Source organism: Cydia pomonella, chromosome 1, assembly GCF_033807575.1.
Source record: "Cydia pomonella isolate Wapato2018A chromosome 1, ilCydPomo1, whole genome shotgun sequence".
In the NCBI taxonomy this organism is placed as follows: Eukaryota; Metazoa; Arthropoda; class Insecta; order Lepidoptera; family Tortricidae; genus Cydia; species Cydia pomonella.
The window spans coordinates 9,035,784-9,056,609 of record NC_084703.1 but is presented as its reverse complement, the minus strand read 5'-3'; the positions used below and the strand labels follow the sequence as shown (position 1 = coordinate 9,056,609).

Below are 20,826 nucleotides of genomic sequence, written 5' to 3'. Positions count from 1 at the left end.
ACCTGAATAATTTTCATTGTCGCTACCTACACCGTCTACTTACACCAACCATAGGCCAAGATATTTGTTGCTAAATTTGCATTTTTAAGTACCTATCGTACCGGCTCTGTTTAAATGGGGAATTTAGCTTCCTTGCTCTTTCGTCTATTTGTTGTAGCCGGGAAGTTGGGAAGTCATGTGCGTCATAATAAGATTAATGGTGTAGCCGTCATCGCAAATTAAAGTTATTTTCTCAAGATTTTAATACGGTCTTTGTCAAACAAAAGTTTTCAATTTATGTAAATTGCCAAGTTTGAAGCGAGTTGGCGAGAGATGATCTGGAAGCGTCATCACTCGGTCAGTTATCGTGCCGCGCATCTTGTTATGGGATTGAATAATGGATTGTAATCAAAACACAAATCGATAACTGATGGGGGCTTAGAAAAAGAATGCGACCGCGGCTGCAGGCGCCGGGGCTCGGTCGGCCGGCCTCAGCCCAATCTGTAAGTTTCAATTAAGCCTTTCCTATGTTCGCTACCGCCGTTGAATTGGCCCAATGAACAACTCGTTTTGCATAAATGCCCGCCAGCTGTTTACAATAATCGATGATATGTTTTTACGAGTTACATTTTCAATTTATTGATATTCATTCTTGGTCGGACAATTTATTTGTATCGATGTTTAAGACTTCTGTTTGTTTTTATAGCAGCGCGTTGACGGTTTTACGACGGGCGCGCTGTGCCAGCTGATATATCGGCGATTCGCTAATTATTTCATTAAGATTTTCTACAAACGTACATACGTCATAGGCGTCTATTAGAAAAAGTGCCGTTTCATTCATGACTCCTCGGTAATGTAAACAAACGTGGCGAAGGAAGAATACAATGGAATAAAAGGAATAAAAACCGGAGTTAAGAGGGACTTATTGTTTCCTCTGTTCGGCGCCCATTCTGATTTGTAAGTTGTTTTGTTGGGTCTCCAAATCCTGTTGAAACGTAACCTCTGGAGGCAATGACTCCGGATAGGCGCAACTAACCGACGACAGCGAGTTGGGAACAGTTTTTCACGGCCGGTGAGATAAGTGCATTTGCTTGTCGCGACAAGGCGCGCCGTGGCGATCGCATCGCACTCTGCCTCAATGGGCGTCCGTTCTTTATTTATATAACGCGTTGCTGTACGTAATTAACTATAGTAAAAAGATGAAGTATTTTTGTTTTTGCCGATTTTGGACTATTCATGAATATAGGTTAATATATATATATACCTACGGGAAGTTATTTTATAATATAATATTGTATATAACTATATTTGTCTCATAGCTACTTAATTCAACTACTTAATAATATATTCAAACTGAAAATCTTGCTTTTAAAACTCAAAGATATTTCGCGTTTGTAAACATTTTGATAATAGATTAATATAATATTTAAATTGCGAAGTGGGGTTTGTGTTGAGCTGTGGAGCACTCAATTACGAGCGCGGCCAGACGCTGCACTAGATTGTCAATCAAAAGGTTAAGAATCCCCGACGCCAAGAATAATTCGTCGGTGCTTTTCGCCATTAAGTCATATAAATCTTCGTCCGGTTTGTCTTCGTGCGGTTAATTTATGACCGTTCAAAAATCCCCGATCGCATTCCGCCTCTCCACCGCAATGTTCCGAATACCAATAAAATCGATCCACTTAATGATCCCTCTGCGCGGTAAACGCACTTTTTAGCATCTTAATGCTGCGCAGATGACTCTGTAAATACAATTTGTCATCACATATAAAATATATTGCTTTCTTTTCTTTTTTGATGAATGATAAGTGTATATCACTTAATCAAGAGCTATTAAAAAGTGTCACTCTACAGGAAAAACTGCTAGGGAAATATCGATAAATTATACAGAGTTCATAAATAAGTTATCCTGTACAAATATACACAATGTAACATCTCAAGCTGAACGGATAAGCACAACTAACACGATAATGCCGAAACAAACAAATAGAATGGCGAGGGAACGGAACGAAAATTGAACGGAGCGTTGATAAAATAAGAGAATTTAGGAGTATAACGTGAGGAATGAGACATCGACGCAAGAGTGCAGAGGCGGTCGAGCAGCTGACACCTGTCATCACGCTATTTATTAGCCGCTCCGAAATAAAGTTACGCGCGGACAAAACGAACACACAACACTCTATTAACGACATCCCGAGGTGCCCGCGGCCGCGCCGCTTACTCTCCGCAATTACCGACAACTATACTCCAAATTCACTTAAAAATTATTACCCCAATTGTCCGAATACTTTGTAATTACATGGCTTTAGAGCACTATTAAAACCGTTATCAGGTTTACGACCGACCATCAACGGTTCTTTTAAACGATTTTATATTTGTGATTGCCGTGTTTAGCGTCTTAATCTAGAAATATTTGTCGCTTACTAGCGTTGTTGATTCATAAATATCAATAAACGTATATTAATTGAATTCAGCATTCAAAAGAATATCGTTAAATCAAGGTGTGCTATAGAAATCTTAAGAGCCCTCCTTGCTTTGTGCGCTTTTCTGATAATTGTTTCGTCTCAATCGTACTTAAGATTAACAAAAAATACACGGAAAACAATCTGAATTTAAACATTAAGTTCACTGCCCCTTATTTTCCTAATTTGTCAGAATCGGATATCTGAAAATGGCCCGTTTTTTAGTTGAAACAATGTCTCGACGGTTTCAAAATACGTAATGTTAATGTATTCGTCTTGTTGATTTATTATTCTAGTTTTGAATGTAAGTAATGCCACACGCAAAAGAGATTTCAATAACCCTGGTTATAGATAGAGATGCCGGTGGGTACTGTCACCAAAGAACACTTCGCCCACTATAGACTGTCAGAACACTGACCTTATTTCAAAGTAATAGGGTTGTGTTTGGGTATTACTAACACCCGATCCGCTATAATGCTGATGTTGACTGTACTTGCACTGTTCTAACGCTTAATAACTGTCGACGAATGTTTGCCTCACTGCCGCGGCTCTGCTTTCGATAATAAATTACCTCCTTATTTTAGAAATCCTCATTCAACACACTTCTAACCATATGAGCATATCATTTGCACATATTTTTCCAAGTCTCTGACTAATTATTTTGCGTCGAAACGTTTCTTGATTGAGATTAATAGAAGTCTTTTTTTCTGTTGAAAGAAAGGACCGTTTTATTCGAATGACAAATTAAATGTTTCTGTAATATTTTACAAGTAGATTTATTTTCTTTTGTCGAGCAAAAATTATACGATTGAAGAAATAATGTACAGACATATTTTTTCAATGGAATTAACATTGAAAAAGGTGGTCGTTCTTGTAAAGTTGATTACTGTTACACATAGCATCTGCGCGTGTCTTAAACTCATATATAATAAAAACATTTTGCAAAAGGTCAAACATATTCGGTTTGCAAAATGAACACTAGGCTAAGTTGATTTATCGAATAGAGGTGAATTATCGGGCGAGAGGCCGCGCTCGGTCGCCATCATTACGCCCTCATCTTTGTACACGCATGGACCCACTGATGGGATATTAAGGCTATTACCCAGCGAAATTGGCCCAGCAACCGCTGAGGAAGCTACCCGAGACCTATTAGCGGTATTACATATTTCATATGATCCGCCATCGCCAGCGATTATGGGTGTATTAAAACGCCGTCCAACCGTCTCCCGATCATGGGAATATGCACGGCCGCGAGTTTTATCTACGTTTTTTACAGTTTAGTTGGTAATTCGGCCCTTACGAGAACGCTGTACATTATGGGTGCCTACTATTCGGAGTTTTTAATGGTTTATATTATGTTTTCTTTTACTTGGAGCGTGAGAGCGGCTGCGGTTAATTCAATAAATGTTATTAGTAAGTAACTAAATGTATACTTTTAAATTTAGCGGAGTCTTGCTACGGATCAGTTTTCGCAAAACAATATATAAAACTAGATTCCGCCCCCGCGATTTTGTCTTCTGGGTGAAACCTTTGGCTATGGAGCTTTACGCACACTAGCCTCCCCTCTCCTCCCCCTGACGTAATTCTCCTATTTAGCATGAGATATGTCCCGGTTGACAGTTTTGTTTTTTGAAAAAAGTAAGAGTTAGGAAAAGTATCAATGTAAGAAAAAATGCTTAATAAATTCTAAACGAAAACAGTTAAGCAAATGCAATTCTCGACTTTGATAGTCCAAACTAAAATATTTAAAAAAAAATACATATAAGTAATATTGAATTGCGTATGTTATATCAAAATATGGTAGGTGCCGCTAACTCGCCAGAGTCGCAAGTAGTAAAAATAAGTGGCCAAGTGCGAGTCGGACTCGCGTTCCAAGGGTTCCGTCCATCACACGATTTTTAAATATAGGCTCTGCAAACCTCACTATTATCTATTTACTATACTTAACTTACTTACTATATAACTAAAAACCGACTACAATAAAAAAATCCGCGCCACATATCTATATTAGGCGTTACCCCTATAGTCATATTAGGTACCTACTACGAGGGCATCGGATCACGCGCAGTGCCCCCTGTAAGTAGCCCCGTTTATATGAGAACGCCTTTGGTGCCCAGGAATTTACGTCGGCCTTTGCCCGCCTCGCTTCTATGAGTATTAAAACGCCGTAGGCGCCCGACACTTGCCTGCGCGCAGCGCTCTTCAAGCTCGTCAAGGGCTCTTCAAGCATAGGTACTGAAGCGCGCGCACCACGTCAAATATACGTCAGGCTTTTCCCGAATCTTTCGTGTAAGGGCGTCGAATGCGTGCACTGTTTATTACAGTTGGCTCAACTCTTTTTGTATTAGTGCACCGGAGGAGCCTGATACCACAGAACCCGCAGCGCTGCCCCACGATATCAGTACGAGGCTGCCCCGGGAAAGGACTGGAGCGCCGCAGCGGGCTTTGTTCATCTTTGTAAAATGTTGGCGTTGCACAGTAGGCCGACAAGTAGCTGTATGCCAGCGGTCCGTGGTTGGAAGATAATACCTACCATAATTATAATTAAACATGCTACATACGTATAACTTATAGAGCTGTAAACAAAAATCGTAATACGTATGGTATAGAAATTCGACTTCGGCGATTGCGGATTCAAAATCCACTTTCCCTGCAAAAGTCTTCGTTTATCGTGTCAATCAGGTGTATGCAAGCAATTCCAAAACAATCGCCAACAATATGTAGGTACTTTATTTGCTACTTAAGCCCTTTCTTGGATGATATACATCACTGTATCGTTCTTTAATTATTAAGAGTCCGTCTAAAATAACTTTGCATCACCTTTAATAACATAAAGAGTAGGAGTCTCATTAAACTTTTAGGTACATCATATTTAAAAAAAAATGCCATGCAGAGTTATCTTGGTCCGACTTTATTTTCTTATTCATGACAGACTTAGGATAGCATAAGGGCAAAAATTGTTCATGACGCATTATTTATTTAGCCTTAATAAAGGCGTTTCGAATGACACCTCATTTGTGAAATTATAATAAGTAGGTACCTATCTTTGAGAGAGAGAGGGTAACAGTCAGCGTAGCTTTATTTGAGGTTCATAATATACGGGCATTGTAATGTCTACATGAAAATAAGGTTTTTGTCGAAAAAAAATCTGATACAAGATTTTATCGCTGACTGTACTTTTCTTTCCACAGTAAATAGACAGGTTGCGTTTTATCACAGAGGTCTAATGACCACCTCCTAACTCCTATCTCTATCATCAGATCAGCTCGAATATCTTCGAAGTTTTTGAGGAAACAGATGAACATACATACATATATATCTACAAACATACTGCTTTAGCTTTGCTGTAGTCGGGTAAAATATGAAAAATACTTACTTCGTTAAGTCATCACCGCGAACCAACAATAGTCTTAAGCGCCATATACGTTAAAGGCGCTTAAGTCCTTTTTTTACGTTTACTTCAAAACGTAGAAGAGTACCTGTATATTGAGTTATTATTTATTTTTTTGTTTTACTCTTAATAAAAACATATTTTTACAAGCAAACCCTTGAGTGATCACTAGTATATAGAACTAGCATCGATAGTCGAGTTTATCGATACAGGAAATCCCTACTTGTCAAACAATTTTGCCCCGCGGATTCCTATGTCTGTTTATTACATTTAACGGTCCATTTTATCTCAAATAAAATTATGACTGCTATAACTACGGTATCCAGATTAACAACATAATCTTAAAAAAAAGCGGCCAAGTGCGAGTCGGACTCGCGCATGAAGGGTTCCGTACCATTTAAGACGTATTAAAAAAAAATCTACTTGCTAGATCTTGTTCAACATTTTACCACTTTGGACACACATTTTACCACTTTGGAACTGTTTCTCGCGCAAACTATTCAGTTTAGAAAAAAATGATGTTAGGAACCTAAATATCATTTTTGAAGACCTATCCATAGATACCCCACACGTATGGGTTTGATGAAAAAAAATTTTTTTTAATTTATTGACGTATTAAAAAAAAACTATTCACTAGATCTCGTTCAAACCAATTTTCGGTGGAAGTTTGCATGGTAATGTATATCATATATTTTTTTTAGATTTTTCATTCTGTTATTTTAGAAGTTACAGGGGGGGGGACACACATTTTTTCACTTTGGAAGTGTCTCTCGCGCAAACTATTCAGTTTAGAAAAAAATGATATTAGAAACCTAAATATCATTTTTGAAGACCTATCCATAGATACCCCACACGTATGGGTTTGATGAAAAAAATTTTTTTTTTAAATTTTTATGACGTATTAAAAAAAAACTACTTACTAGATCTCGTTCGAACCAATTTTCGGTGGAAGTTTGCATGGCAATGTATATCATATATTTTTTTTAGATTTTTCATTCTGTTATTTTAGAAGTTACAGGGGGGGGGACACACATTTTTTTCACTTTGGAAGTGTCTCTCGCGCAAACTATTCAGTTTAGAAAAAAATGATAGTAGAAACCTAAATATCATTTTTGAAGACCTATCCATAGATACCCCACACGTATGGGTTTGATGAAAAAATTTTTTATTTTAAATTTTTATGACGTATTAAAAAAAAACTACTTACTAGATCTCGTTCGAACCAATTTTCGGTGGAAGTTTGCATGGCAATGTATATCATATATTTTTTTTAGATTTTTCATTCTGTTATTTTAGAAGTTACGGGGGGGGGGACACACTTTTTACCACTTTGGAAGTGTCTCTCGCGCAAACTTTTCAGTTTAGAAAAAAATGATATTAGAAACCTCAATATCATTTTTAAAGACCTATCCATAGATACCCCACACGTATGAGTTTGATGAAAAAAGATTTTTTGAGTTTCAGTTCTAAGTATGGGGAACCCCCAAAATTTATTGTTTTTTTTTTTTTGTGTGAACATCATAATGCGGTTCATAGAATACATCTACTTACCAAGTTTGAACAGTATAGCTTTTATAGTTTCGGAAAAAAGTGGCTGTGACAGAATCGGACAGACAGACGGACATGACGAATCTATAAGGGTTCCGTTTTTTGCCATTTGGCTACGGAACCCTAAAAACTAAATCATATTGCCTCTTTGCTTGCGAACTATGTATATCTCCAAACGTTTTCGGTGCATTTGAAACTAAACTAAAATTTTCTTATTGCACAGTGCAACATAATGTTAAAAACAGCCATACAGATGTAGTGCATAATGCCTTGCTCTCGTATTTTCACGGAAACGCCTGAACATGTCATATTATTTCAGTCAGTGTTAGTACTAAAAGTACCAAGGTTGAATCAAGTAGCATGACAAATACGAGCGATTCCGAGAAAATGCGAGGCTGTATGCACTACATACTCGTATCTATGTATTCTGATATAAACATACATTCAAAATAGCCTAACACCAGACTACCTAATTCCCAAAACACCCTAAAACTTCAAGTGCACCGGAAATTTGAAAAGTTAACAAAATAATCTTACAAAACTAAACGATATTTATTCCCTCTTTACCACAGAATATATATTAGTACAATATTTACTTGTTTTTTATATCTGCAAATATATTTGTTCTTATCTTCTCAATAACATATAATATAGTTTATTTTAAGGACAGAACTAATTAAATAACTGTAACATTTACATTCGTAACTGTTCAATGCACAACTCAAGGCTAACTTTATTATCTTCCAATTCCTTTATTTTATCCTTTATGTGATCATTTATTTCAATAACATCTGGGTGTCTCTTAGTAAATCGTTTATGTTGCACTTTATCCACGTCTTTTCTAATTAACCTCTGTAATACTACCAGCAGTTGTAGTATGTTCGGTTATGTTATTTGAGCGGTTTATCTGTCCACAGCATATCCACTTACTAAAATAAATTGAGTTGGGGTCCATCCAGGTCCCAAAAAAGTATTTATTAAAACGGTTTGCGACCGTCGTCTTCGGGTCAATCTGTAAACAGTAGAGCCATGCATCTAGCAAATATTCGAATGGCAAATGTGCCAAGGCTGACAGGCGTCTAATGTGGACCTTGCCTAACTTGGACTTCTTCAGGCCGACTACTTTGGCTTTCCTCCACAGGCATTTTGTATAGTGGTAGAAGCAGCCATCTACTATGACGTCAGGGCAAGTATATACCTACTAAGGCTGATATTAAAGACTTTTCAGTCTACTTTTATTTGAGTGGGTTTCCATAATGGAACTCGACACTTTATTAAATTAAACATTAAATTGCTTTTTTTATTAGGTAGCAATGCGTACAGCACTGGCACCACGCTGATTTTGTCTTTATCCCTACCTAAATCGACATGTAGTGTAACAAGCTGATAGAAATTTCTTTGACAGGACTTAAATGTCCCATCAATATAAAATTCTTTGTATTTTGGCAATAAGTCCTGCAATTCGCTGCATGAAAATATGATAATTCTCTGATCAGCGAATAATAAATATTGAAATTTTTGCGGTTTGACAACATCAATTTTTTTCTTATAAGTGGCTTTTTTTATTCCTTGCGACTCGTAACGCTTACGATACAATTGTTTCTTTACATTTTCAAACGTCGATATTTTTTCATTTTGTCTAATTCAGCATCTTTGATCTTATCATTAATGGCGTCGTATATCTGCGATACAGGATTGGTTAAGTCATTTACTACGTCTTTATTCAAATGGTCCATATATTTCTTAATTTCAGTTTCAGGAAAATCTGGATCATTGTTATGTGGAGTCCTGTGAAGAATAACCATATTTTCACCTTTTGTTTTTACTACAGTATAACACTTACTGTGTGTACACCTCCACAAAGTCGTTTCATCCTTGTTGCTCCTTTTTATACGGTACCGGTAACCAGCTTTCCCCCCTCGTTGTGAAGTTATAAAATACATGGCATCCGTACTAGATGGCACGGAGGCACCTGGTTTATGTGGGTACGGTTGCATATTTGCAGTGATGTACTTACCTATATAAATTATATAATATAATTACGTAAAAGCGAATACGGAATTCAATGTCAATACAAAGACAGTAACAACGCATATGATGACTGTTACGTCAGCGGTAAATGTGTGCCTGCCAGTAAGCAATTACGAATGCAATGCAATCTCTCTCTATGTAAATCATTATCATATAGTTTGCTAGAACAATTTTAATATGTGACCTATATGTGTTTCCAAGAAAATTACTGATATTTAAGCCAAAAATAGACCAAAAGACCGTTATATTTACATTGAATTGGGCACTATATCCAAGGTTCAGTTGTAATTAATACTTTATGTAAACATGTTGCCAGCAAATAATTATTTTATAAAATCGTTTATTGATAATACATATTGTTAAATATTACATGTCAGCAATTAAATCTAATCTTATTATGTAAACAAGCCAAACAAAATACAGAAAACTGTTAAAACATCTCGCCCCGCGACCCTCCCCGTCTTATCCCGCGGGTTGAATTGACTCTTAGGCGGTAAGTAATGGTAGACTGATCCCGGGGGTTGAATTTACTCTTAGGCGGTAAGTAATGGAAGACTGATCCCGGGGGATGAATTAACTCTTAGGCGGTAAGTGTTGGTAGACTGATCCTGGGGGTTGAATTTACTCTTAGGCGGTAAGTAATGGTAGACTGATCCCGGGGGTTGAATTTACTCTTAGGCGGTAAGTAATGGTAGACTGAGCCCGTGGGCTGGGTCGAGTCGCCCATAGAGAAAAAAAATGGTCAACTTAGCCCTCAGGCTTAACTTAGCTCCTTGGGCTCAGTGCTCTGCGGGCCCAGTTGACCACCACGTCTTAAAAATTAGTGCATCTTTACTTAACATTTAGGGGAGAGTCGGCTATATTGTACCGCCAGGTTAATCGTACCACATATGGATTTCCCATTAAGTCACCTACTATATTTACATGTTAGCAATCGTAGGTAGGCTGTAGGTGTGTATATGAACAACAAAATATTTTTGATCTGTATCAGCACGATTTCAGTTTCTGGCAACCTACATAAAATGCTTTACACGGTGTAACATGAGGAAAAAGAAAGATTTTAACAGTGTATTCCTGATCACATTTAGAGACTAAAATGCCATATAAACTTTTCTGGATTTCGCCTAATTTCAGAGTTAATACGAATTAAAAAAAACATCTTATTGTAATTTAGTGGAAAACGCCTTTTTGATGGCGATGATGCCATTATGGAGGGTAGTTTAATATCCTTATTGATAGATGTCAAAAAAGTGACAAGTAACTTTTGTAAAGACTAAGGTTTACAAAAAAAACATAAAAATCCATTTTTAGTGCCAGCTTTACCATAACATTAACTTTTTATGTACCTTCATAGATTCAAAAAAAAAAAAACAAAAAACAAAGCAAAAAAGAAGTTGTTTTGGCGAATTTTACTTAACTTATATAACATTTATTCCTACTTTTGGCCTCAGAACTTCGTGGTTAAAATCTTTAGGGCTCCTCGTGTTACACCGTATAATATCTTCACAACAGACTTCATCGCTCTACGTATTTATATTCTATGTATCTAATTAGTGGTGTATTGTTGTTTTATTATTATTGTACCTATTTCAAAAGGTCCTGCACTCTTGTCCTTAAAAACAATGCGCCTTCACAATTTATCAAAAATTTAACAATTTTATTGATCGATTTTGGAGATTATAGCTCGGCAGCGCAATTTTCACAAGAAAGTGTAACCTTAATAACAATTCCAAGCGCTAATGCAAGCAACATAATTGGAGCACTGAAATTTGAACTAAAATGCACCACGGCCTTTAATGGAACACAGACTGCTAACATTTTCAACCTCAGATCTCTTACATATCTGCTTTTGAAATTTAGACTTTATTCCTACAGTGCAAAGTTGATAATTAAGTAAGTGAATTTAATACGAAATCGGGAAATAGAGTACTGGATATGATGCTAAGTAATAACGGAGCTGCAAACTAATCGATTTTGTTTTGGAGCCCTACTTAAATGTGTTTCTTGTTGTTTCAGGATCCTTTTACGGTAAGTTTGGAAGTTTTACAACAAGTTGGACACTGTTTTGTAAGTATCCATTTATCACAATAGTATTTGAAAGATAAATAGTTAATTCCGTAATTTGAGTTTAAATAGTAAGGTAAGGTGGAGTAAGACTATCACCGGCTCAAGACAAACACTTGTATGAAATCCTCATACTGTTTGTCTTGCCCCGAGCAAAATAAACTATGTTCGTCTTACCCCACCTTACCTTACATAATGTTTAATGAATACCTATAAAGTCTAATATAATGGGTCTAGCACAACAAACCGCATGACTGTAATCGCGATTTGGGAATGAGAAAACCTAGGTAGGTACCTTTCTGTTTCTAATTCATGGGTAATTTTTTTTTTACACCCCCGTGCATTCAGGGATATTTGACTCAAAAAGTTGACCAAATTTGTTTTTGTAATATGATTTGTATTGAAAAATGCGTTATATAATATATTCATTTATTTTGGATAGGTTTTACACCTCTGTCGTTTGTTTATTTTTGTATGATTTGTGTAATTTAAAGATGGTACTAAAAATAATTTATTAACTGAATAATGGCTATGTTGTATTTGTAGAACCTGTTAAAACATTTTTTTTAGTTTAAAAATAATTTTAATCGATTAAGCCGTTCACTAGAAATAAGCAAAGTTAGCCGCAAAATGGCCTGCAGTCTTATTTATTTTACATTTTAGGAAAAAAGCCAAAAGATGCGATTTTTCTACATAAAATGAACATTTATATAGATTTTTTCCATAATTTTTTTGTTGATCCATTTAGAAGAAATAGCCTCTAGAAAGTAACAGTTTTTCGACAAAAACGGCGCGTAGCGCCTTAAATCTGCAAAATCAACTAAGATGAAAATATCCCTACTACTACGTTACTATTGTGTTAGAATATTTATTTCTTTTTTACTGGAAATATATAATACTTGGAAAAACTAACATTATTTCAGTCTTTAAATATCTCTGTAAAGCATTGGATTTTCCACATGTTTGTGCAAAATACGGTTGTGTTGTTGATGTTGTTCGCTTTTGCCAACGAATGAACAAAAGAAAAAAAAAATGTTCTCCACTTAAATATGCCTAAGTGTTGCCGTGTTCAACCTTTACAAGATTTTGCAACACTAATGTCTATTTACTCCTTTGTCTACGAGTATGTTATTACTAGACTGATGGAAGATGACGCGACTCAACATGACGGTCAGTTGTGCTAGCCCCACTATACCCGTACTTATGGTATGTAAACTTTCTTAAGATTTTTGTGATTTTGAATAATATTTGCATAATGTATAATGTAAACTTCTTTTGTATCTTTCTCGGACACGCTGGCGCCTTTTACTGATGACAACAGGGTGTAAGTATAAATCAGCTATATTTTAAATACCTACTTCCATATGTCACTTAAATCTTAGGCCATCAAAAATTCATTTGATTGAAGCTCAGCAATTGCCTTTTAGGCGTTTCAATAGGTAAAAAATAATAAATAGGTGAATATTTCTGAGAGTAAAAGGTATAATAAGTTCACTGTGCTTTGTAACCCTTGAATCAATTCTTGATTGTGGACCAATTTAATTAACGAAAATTATTTTGAACATGATCGGTTTAAATAGTTTTTGCGCGTGTACCGTAGGTAAAATCCATCGCACTCGTTAACGCTCACCCGCTCTACAAGTCGTCGATTGGCCTAAGGTGTCATTCAAAAAACTGTCCGCAAGGGTTCATCTGATAGTGTGATAATACGCTGTTTTGACGTTAGGTATATTTTATGTACCGTAATTATGAAACTTCATTATGCATGCGTGATCTGACTTGTACTTGGACGGTTTCCTTATTAAATTAAGAAGTTATTTATTACATTTCTGTATACGTATTATTCTACAACATGAAGACTAGTTTGTGGAAGTTGACTTGAACTTTTACGTAGCTATATTCCGTATCCGTTTTGTACACGATACCATACTCGTAGATAGACCTTAAAATTATTTACTTTGTACATTTGCAGGACATATATCATATATATGTATATGTATACAGCAGACCATAATATATACATATAATACATATGATCTGTGGTTGTATAATCTGAAAGTGAATGTCAACAAATTTAATGATAATTCTTCTATTAAAATATAAATAATCATATGAAAAATAAGGCAAAAAACATGTACATAAAAATAGTTGTGGTAACAATGGGATCAAGATTACTCGAATATCACTGAGATTCCGCCAAAAGTGGTGCACTCTAATAGAAATGCCTGGTATAACCCTAACGATCATTTGCCAATGCGAATACCTTGCGTTCCCTAACATCCATAACACATATAGACATCTTAAGTGTCTCTAATCTGATTGACACATATATCACTTCGCTGTCAGGCTATATACCCAGTAATCTACATACGTACTCAGGTCGACATGACAATAATTAGTCGTGTTGAAGACGCATCGCCCCGCGTACACTAATTGACGTACATGCAAACGCAATCAATATGACGCGCCGACGGATGTTGCTTCGAGGCATCGCGTCCTGCACTTTGCTTGCTGGGCTTTGTTAACAATTAATACGAAGCATAGTTAAATGAAAAAAAAAAAATACAATACAGGTGCACTAGTGGCGGGGCCTTCGCAGAACGCTATTCCATCGGCTTGTCTATTTATAATTAAATGAGAATTTTGTCTTACCTTTCTTGACGAAAAGTGAACCAAATGATTCGTTCTTTGCCTTCAACTACTCTTGACCCGTCACTGACACACACACACCCACACGCACACGCATGCGCACGAACACGCACGCACGCACGCACACACACAAGCAAGCATAGCACACGAAATTAAAACAATATATTACCTTATTTAATCTGTTTATCTTATGCTTTGTAGGGTCAATTAAAAGTTCTAGTCAAGGTTTTGATTATCTATATATATAATAGTGCTAACAAGTTACTTACGTAATACGTTTAGAATTATTGTTGAAATAATAACACATTTAAAATAAATAATTATTTTGTCATTCGTTCCAAGTTATTCAATTTCATAAAAGACAGTAGGAATAAGTCTCTATTTTTCCCCAGTGTTGGTAACTTAACACCGAAGATACTTATTTTATGGTCCGTCACTGAACACAAAATTGCTTTTTAAAGTCACGGAATAAAATGACCTTTTACAATTTACACGTTAAAGTGGACGGAAGTGGAATAAGTTTATGGACTCCTAAAAGTGATGTAGAAAGGTTCAGTTTAATTTGTGTCAAGAACTTAAAAAAAGAGAATATAACTTTAAAATGAATATGTACAATGACCTGCAGAGATGCTGAACAACTGAACAAGTTTTTGCAGGTGTGAGGATGGGGGGTTCGATAACTCTGCAGCTCAAGTACGTAAGACAAAACAATTTAAAGTCATGAAATAATGGGGTATTCTACAGTTTTAGAGGAATGCAACGCTAATTGCTACTGTATAATATTCCGTTTTTTTGTTTTGACATATACTCATCTCTAGCTTTTTTGTTTTATCTATTTGTGCACACCCCACCTAATGATACAGAATAGTAATAAATGGAGTCATTTTCACCGAGACTGATTTCCAAAATGATAGGTTACTGAATACACTCGCTTGATTTAGCTGTTTATTTAACCAAGTAAATATCTCGAATCCGTCTTTAATGATAAAGTCAGCCGTTTGAAGGAAACAGCAAGATTTATATCAGGCAAATTATAAAGCTTTGCTTTGTGCGCGGACCACGTAATCCCCTTTTAAATTTATTAGCCTAACCGACAATAAATTAGTAATTCGCTCGCCGGGTCACCCGGAAACGTGGACTTAATAAGCTTTTTAAGGACTCGGAGGACCCTAATCTTGTAGGAGATCCCTTGTTCGAAGGACAGTGTTAATATTTATAAGATTATATTAACTTTATTCAAATTTTTGTTGTTCTTTCCCTTATGTCCCGCGCTGTCTGATGGTGTCGACGCATGCGGCCACAGTATGTAAGTATATTCGGCTATTTATTACCGTTGTAGTTATTAATAAACATAATAATAATGCTTCAAACTCCGTCCACTATCTTAATTATGTAAATGACTGAGCTTACATGCCGTGAATTAATTTATCGTGAAATATAATTTTGATTGTAATACTTTTTGCTCTTTTAGTCAAGCACATATTCAAAAGTATGCTAAATTGTTATTGTGCATTTAATGACGTTCAAAACATCTGCTTACGTATATCCATGTCACAAATAGTTGGTTACGGGAAACACGGTCCGAAAATGCCTTCATCAATATTGGAGTTGTCCGCGCGGACGCGTAGGTAGATACGTGGAAAATCGTGCAGCACCAGTGCTCTGTGAGCGGCAAATTAACAGCGCTTCCCTCGGGGCCAATATTTCTCTGGGCGACGTCGAACCCGGGACCGCCCGCCACTAACTACCCCACTGAATCAGCTACGATCACGCCTACATCTTGTACATACGCCGATTGGTACGTACCCCCAGATAAAGTAATATATATCCCGACGCTTAACTGCTGACTGAAACTGTGGCCGACGAGCCATTCGACGAGAAATTTCGCTGTAAGGGATTTAATGCCCGATTCCAAGTCGGAACTATAATCCCATCCCTTACAAAGGGTGGCCTGATTTTATACTCCGTGAACCGTTTTTCCCGCGAACTCTAAATTACTTGAGCGATGTCAACATAAATAACTTGTCAGTCTCCTGATAACTACGGGCCCCGCCTGAACAGTTGTTATACTTAATCCTACGCTATCAAAACACCACCGGTTCCATGAAATTATGCTTTGCTTATACAAAAACGTTTCAAAAATTAAAATGACCAATGATGATAGCAAGGTAATTCCTATAACTATGCTAATAACACCTACCTTCCCCAAAATATAATCTTTAATCTGGATGCAAATCATCCTAATACGTTCCGATTATAAAGAGCTATAATTTCGGCATTATATTGTCCATCAAAGTGTTTTACATATATAAAATAAAAGCCTGGCAATCAAGTAATTTGTTTCTCGACCTACTAAACTCGTTCGTGATTAGTGATGGGCAGGTTATAAGTAAGTTACTAAAGCTAAATTTTCACTTAAATTTCATGTATGTTTCTTTTGGTCTCTAATTACTTTTGTGTTTTTGCTATTGTTATCTGTAATATGTTTCTTCGTGATAAATAATAAATACTTATGTAACAGTTATTATACCGCTTTTGTTACTAATGAATAATGAATTGTGTGTAATATCTATTTATGACCAGAGATTTGAATACATTTTACATTTAATACGAAGCAACGCGGTCCTACTAGTCATCAACGAATTATATGGTCAGAATCTGCTGTATCGATACCTATTACAAATAGCAGAAATATTACATTTAATTTATAGTACATTGTGCAACGAGGGGGGTAAGTGAAATTTTGGGTACGAGGGTGGTAAAGACCCGAGTTTGCAATATTTTTCTCCCCGGAGTTACACACAATGTTTTTCATCACACTTGCGAAGAAAAAACTAAATTTTAAGCGAAATAATTCTTAAATACGGTGACATATCAAACTTTTGTCCGCCATTTTGTAATTTCTCGACAGGTTAGGCGTCGATGGCACAGACCTATTTGGCATTCAGCCACGATTGAAAATTATGTAAAAATATTTTAAACGGCTGTTAAATTAATCAAATTAAATAATTTTAAACATAAACAAAAATATTAAATTACAAACGTCAGTGTTTTAAAAGTAAAACTCGTTTATGTTACTTGGTTTGTATGAATAAGTGACATAATTTAAGAAGAAAGTTATAACTCCCTAGGGAGTTATAGCTTTTTTTCACAATCCATAGCTCCCGCGGGAACAAAATAGGCCTTTGTCCTTCAGTACACCTTCATGGCATAAGATCTTTTTGGAGCAAGCAGGTGTGATGAAAAGTATTTTTTTGTTTTAGTTTTTATAATAAGTAATCTACCTATAATATATCATTCAAAACGTAAGTATACATGATACCTATGTTTCAGAAATTGCCCATCGCTATTTGAGATATATGTTGTGTTTTGGCTAAGTTTTTTTTTGAAATATTATGATTAACATTTTTGCATCGTTAAAAAAATTACAATATTCGCCTAATTACGTGGAAGGTACAAGTTATGATATTTATTTGAATAAATGGGTCAAAATTTGATAGGTTATTGCCTTGGATGCCTAGCCTGTCAAAGAATGAAACCACCGTATTTAAGAATTATTTCGCTTTAAATTTAATTTTTTCTTCGCAAATGTGATGAAAATCTGTGTGTGTAACTCCGGGGGTAAGAATATTGCAAACTTGAGTCTTTAATATAAAGACCTGGTTTGCAAAATTTCACTTTACGCCCTCGTTGCACAATGTACTATTGTGTTGCGTATAGTATGGGTATAATTGTATAATATTTGATTGTGTTTCAGACGGCGATGCACTGGGCCTGTAAGCGCGGCGATGAAAATTTAGTGAAACTGCTAGCTGGGGCGGCGCGGCAGGTTGTCTACGAGCGCTCGGTCAGTATACCTAAACGTAATCGATAGCTGAAGTTGACATTTTCCCTTTTACTTAATTAGACAGTATAGAGTCCGGTCATTCGTGCGTATAATCTCGTTTGCCGAACTTGATGCAACTCGGAATACGAGTTTTACAAACTTTTTTTAAACGTCCAGAACTTCTTTGCCTGGATGTAACAACATAAGTCAATACGTTCATAGTGTTTATGTATATTGTGACCAAAACATTAGGTGCTTTAAATTTTAATTATAAACGTAGGTGGATGGCAGTTTTGGTCGAACGTTAATGATGATTGGCTCGTGGATGGCATTTAAAGATGGGTACGTACATCTCTCCGCACTGTAAAATTTTAATCATGGTTATTAACAGGTCCATCGCGAATGTATTGTATTTGTTTTAATTTTTCATAAACTTGTCGGGGGGTTATACAACAAATTTACCCAAATCTCTGTTTTTAAATTTTGCTAGTGCATATACACATCGGCTTCTTTTTCTTAATTTGAGTTGATTTAATTAACCAAGGGATGAAACTGATGAAAGGCTCTTACTTCCATCGAGGTAGCTTGGCGCTCAAACGCAGTGAAATGGTGCCGGTCACCTGAGTGAAACACTCTACTTTTCATTTGAACACAAGGAAAGTAAAATACATGTGAATTAAAAAAACTCGGCTAAGTAACCAACTTCAGTAGTATTTCTTCAGGGTACTTTCAATTAACAATTTAGGTAAAAGTACCGTAAAACCACCCAACTATAGTCCAAAGCTCCCAACTATGGTCCACAAATAAACTCAATTTTTCTCGTTCAGGTGTGTATTTTACTATATGTTTGCTTTTATTGATGCGAGCATATTGCGTTACAGGTTGTATATAGTAGGTAAACTTACAGCAGGAGTCGTGGTCATTTCGTTAATCTTCTTGTAGTAAGAGAAAAAAATATACGACCTCTATCGTTAGTTGGATGAATGGATACTGATTATAGCTTTATAATCACTGCAGGAATTAGACGCACTACATAACTCCATTATTTTATTGATGAAGAAATATTAATATTTCAAAATAGCACCTTTGAAGCGGATGTGAGCCATGATATCGATGTTTTTCTTTTATAGACGGAACGCGAGCTCACGTACCCCTTAAGAGTGTTGTATGCCCGTTAGCAGTTAAAACCACCGGTTCAATTCTACCTATAAAGTGTACGAGTAATGTCCAATCAAATGAGCAACAGCTAGGGGGTTATTTTGCCTGGTTTACGGTATACTTAAATTGTCGTTACACTCTTTTTCATGTGGTGCTTGGCTGACGACGGAAGCAGAATGGGGTAAGTTCGCGCTTTATTACCCTACTCCTTAACTACTTGTAGATTCGTGGGAAGTAGTCATGTCAATGATTTCGATTTAAAGTTTAAACTGGCTGTGGTTTATACTTTTTATTTGTCTAGTTAAGTACTTAAAGTATCATGACTGTTGACAACGTTCTAAAGTATCAACTTAAACTTCTAGACTAGAAGTTCTAGTAGCAAGTAAGTTATTTAGAAGGACCCTATTGTAAGAATGTTCCGTCAGTACAACGACTTGGTATCTAAGCATAGTCATATTGATATTTTTAACTCGAAATTTGCTATCTTTCGGAAACAAGTTATGGAAGTTCTTTGCCATCAATCACCACTAAGTTAGGTTTGTATTAATCTTACATGTGTTTCAATCTCCCTTTGTTCTTTGCTTTATTTTCTTCATGCAAATTGTTTTGTTTCTAAAAATTGTTTTAATGTGTAATTAAGTGTAGTTAGTATAGTTGTATAGGTAGTTTTCGCTCCTTAATGTGTATTACATGCTGCGCATACATGCTTTGGATGGCATTCCCAACCAAAACCTCAACTTAAAATAATTATATCATGTAGTCTGTTTTGTGTGCCTAATAAATAAAATAAAATAGAAGGTAGGTAGTTCAAGTGGAATTTTAAGTTGTATGGTTAACTACAAACTCAAACTAGATAGAGTGACATATTTTTGTGTGTGTAGTATCAACTGATGAAATAGTATATTTTGCTGAGTTTTCTTTTTAAATCTTCCTGCTTGTGCTATTAACACGTTCCATCTCTTTATGTTAAAATATTCTTACACTATTGAAACCTCCTCCCTTACACCTGTCGCTGTATTAGCTTCAGCTCTAAGTTTAATATCGGGTCCAATATAAAGGTAATATAATATAAAGGAGGCAGATGGTCTATATTCTACATGACTACCTTGTCGCAAACGTAATATTGATACGATAAAATAGATGGAAATATTTTAATTGTAATTTGTGACGGCAATGCTTGACTTGCATAACCATTAATCTTTTTAGCCTGCGACTGATAAGGTCTACTTCGTTGTTTCTTTTTACTTTAAACGTGTTTTATTAAAATTATACACCTACGGAGAACATATAGGATGGCACTGCAAAAGCAATTCAAAATCACCTTTTCAGACTACAAATAAGATATATCGTCAACCGGGGTAAATAGGAATAAAAATGGAATTTACCTAATAAATTCTTAAAAATTACCCACAAAACTTCAAGCTAAATCTACTATTACAGTTTGTGTAGGTAGTTTTTAGAAAATTATCAGGTAAATACCATTCCTGATTTGATCCTTTTTCACCTCACCATCGCTTTTCACCCCGCCATCCCTTTTTATCCCGGTTGACGATGCCTAATTATTTACATGTAACAAAGTTTTTTCTTCTTTAGGGTTTAAATTAAGAGCACGAAATAACGTAATAAACCACCCTGAGATTTCAATAACAAGTATTGTATACACAGTGAAATAAACCTGCATTGTAAGATGTCCATGTTGGCGTGCTAATACTCGTACT

General features: G+C 35.8%; 1 protein-coding gene across 1 annotated transcript in view; it reads left to right on the top strand.

Moving 5' to 3' along the window:
• Window positions 1-20,826, top strand: part of LOC133531127 (ankyrin repeat domain-containing protein SOWAHC) — an 84,056-nt gene that overhangs the window by 49,731 nt on the left and 13,499 nt on the right. The window contains exons 5-8 of the mRNA XM_061869284.1: window positions 11,428-11,439; window positions 12,600-12,602; window positions 17,882-17,971; window positions 19,284-19,289. Of these exons, the coding sequence (XP_061725268.1) occupies window positions 11,428-11,439; window positions 12,600-12,602; window positions 17,882-17,971; window positions 19,284-19,289 (111 nt within the window). The remainder of the gene's footprint in view (window positions 1-11,427; window positions 11,440-12,599; window positions 12,603-17,881; window positions 17,972-19,283; window positions 19,290-20,826) is intronic.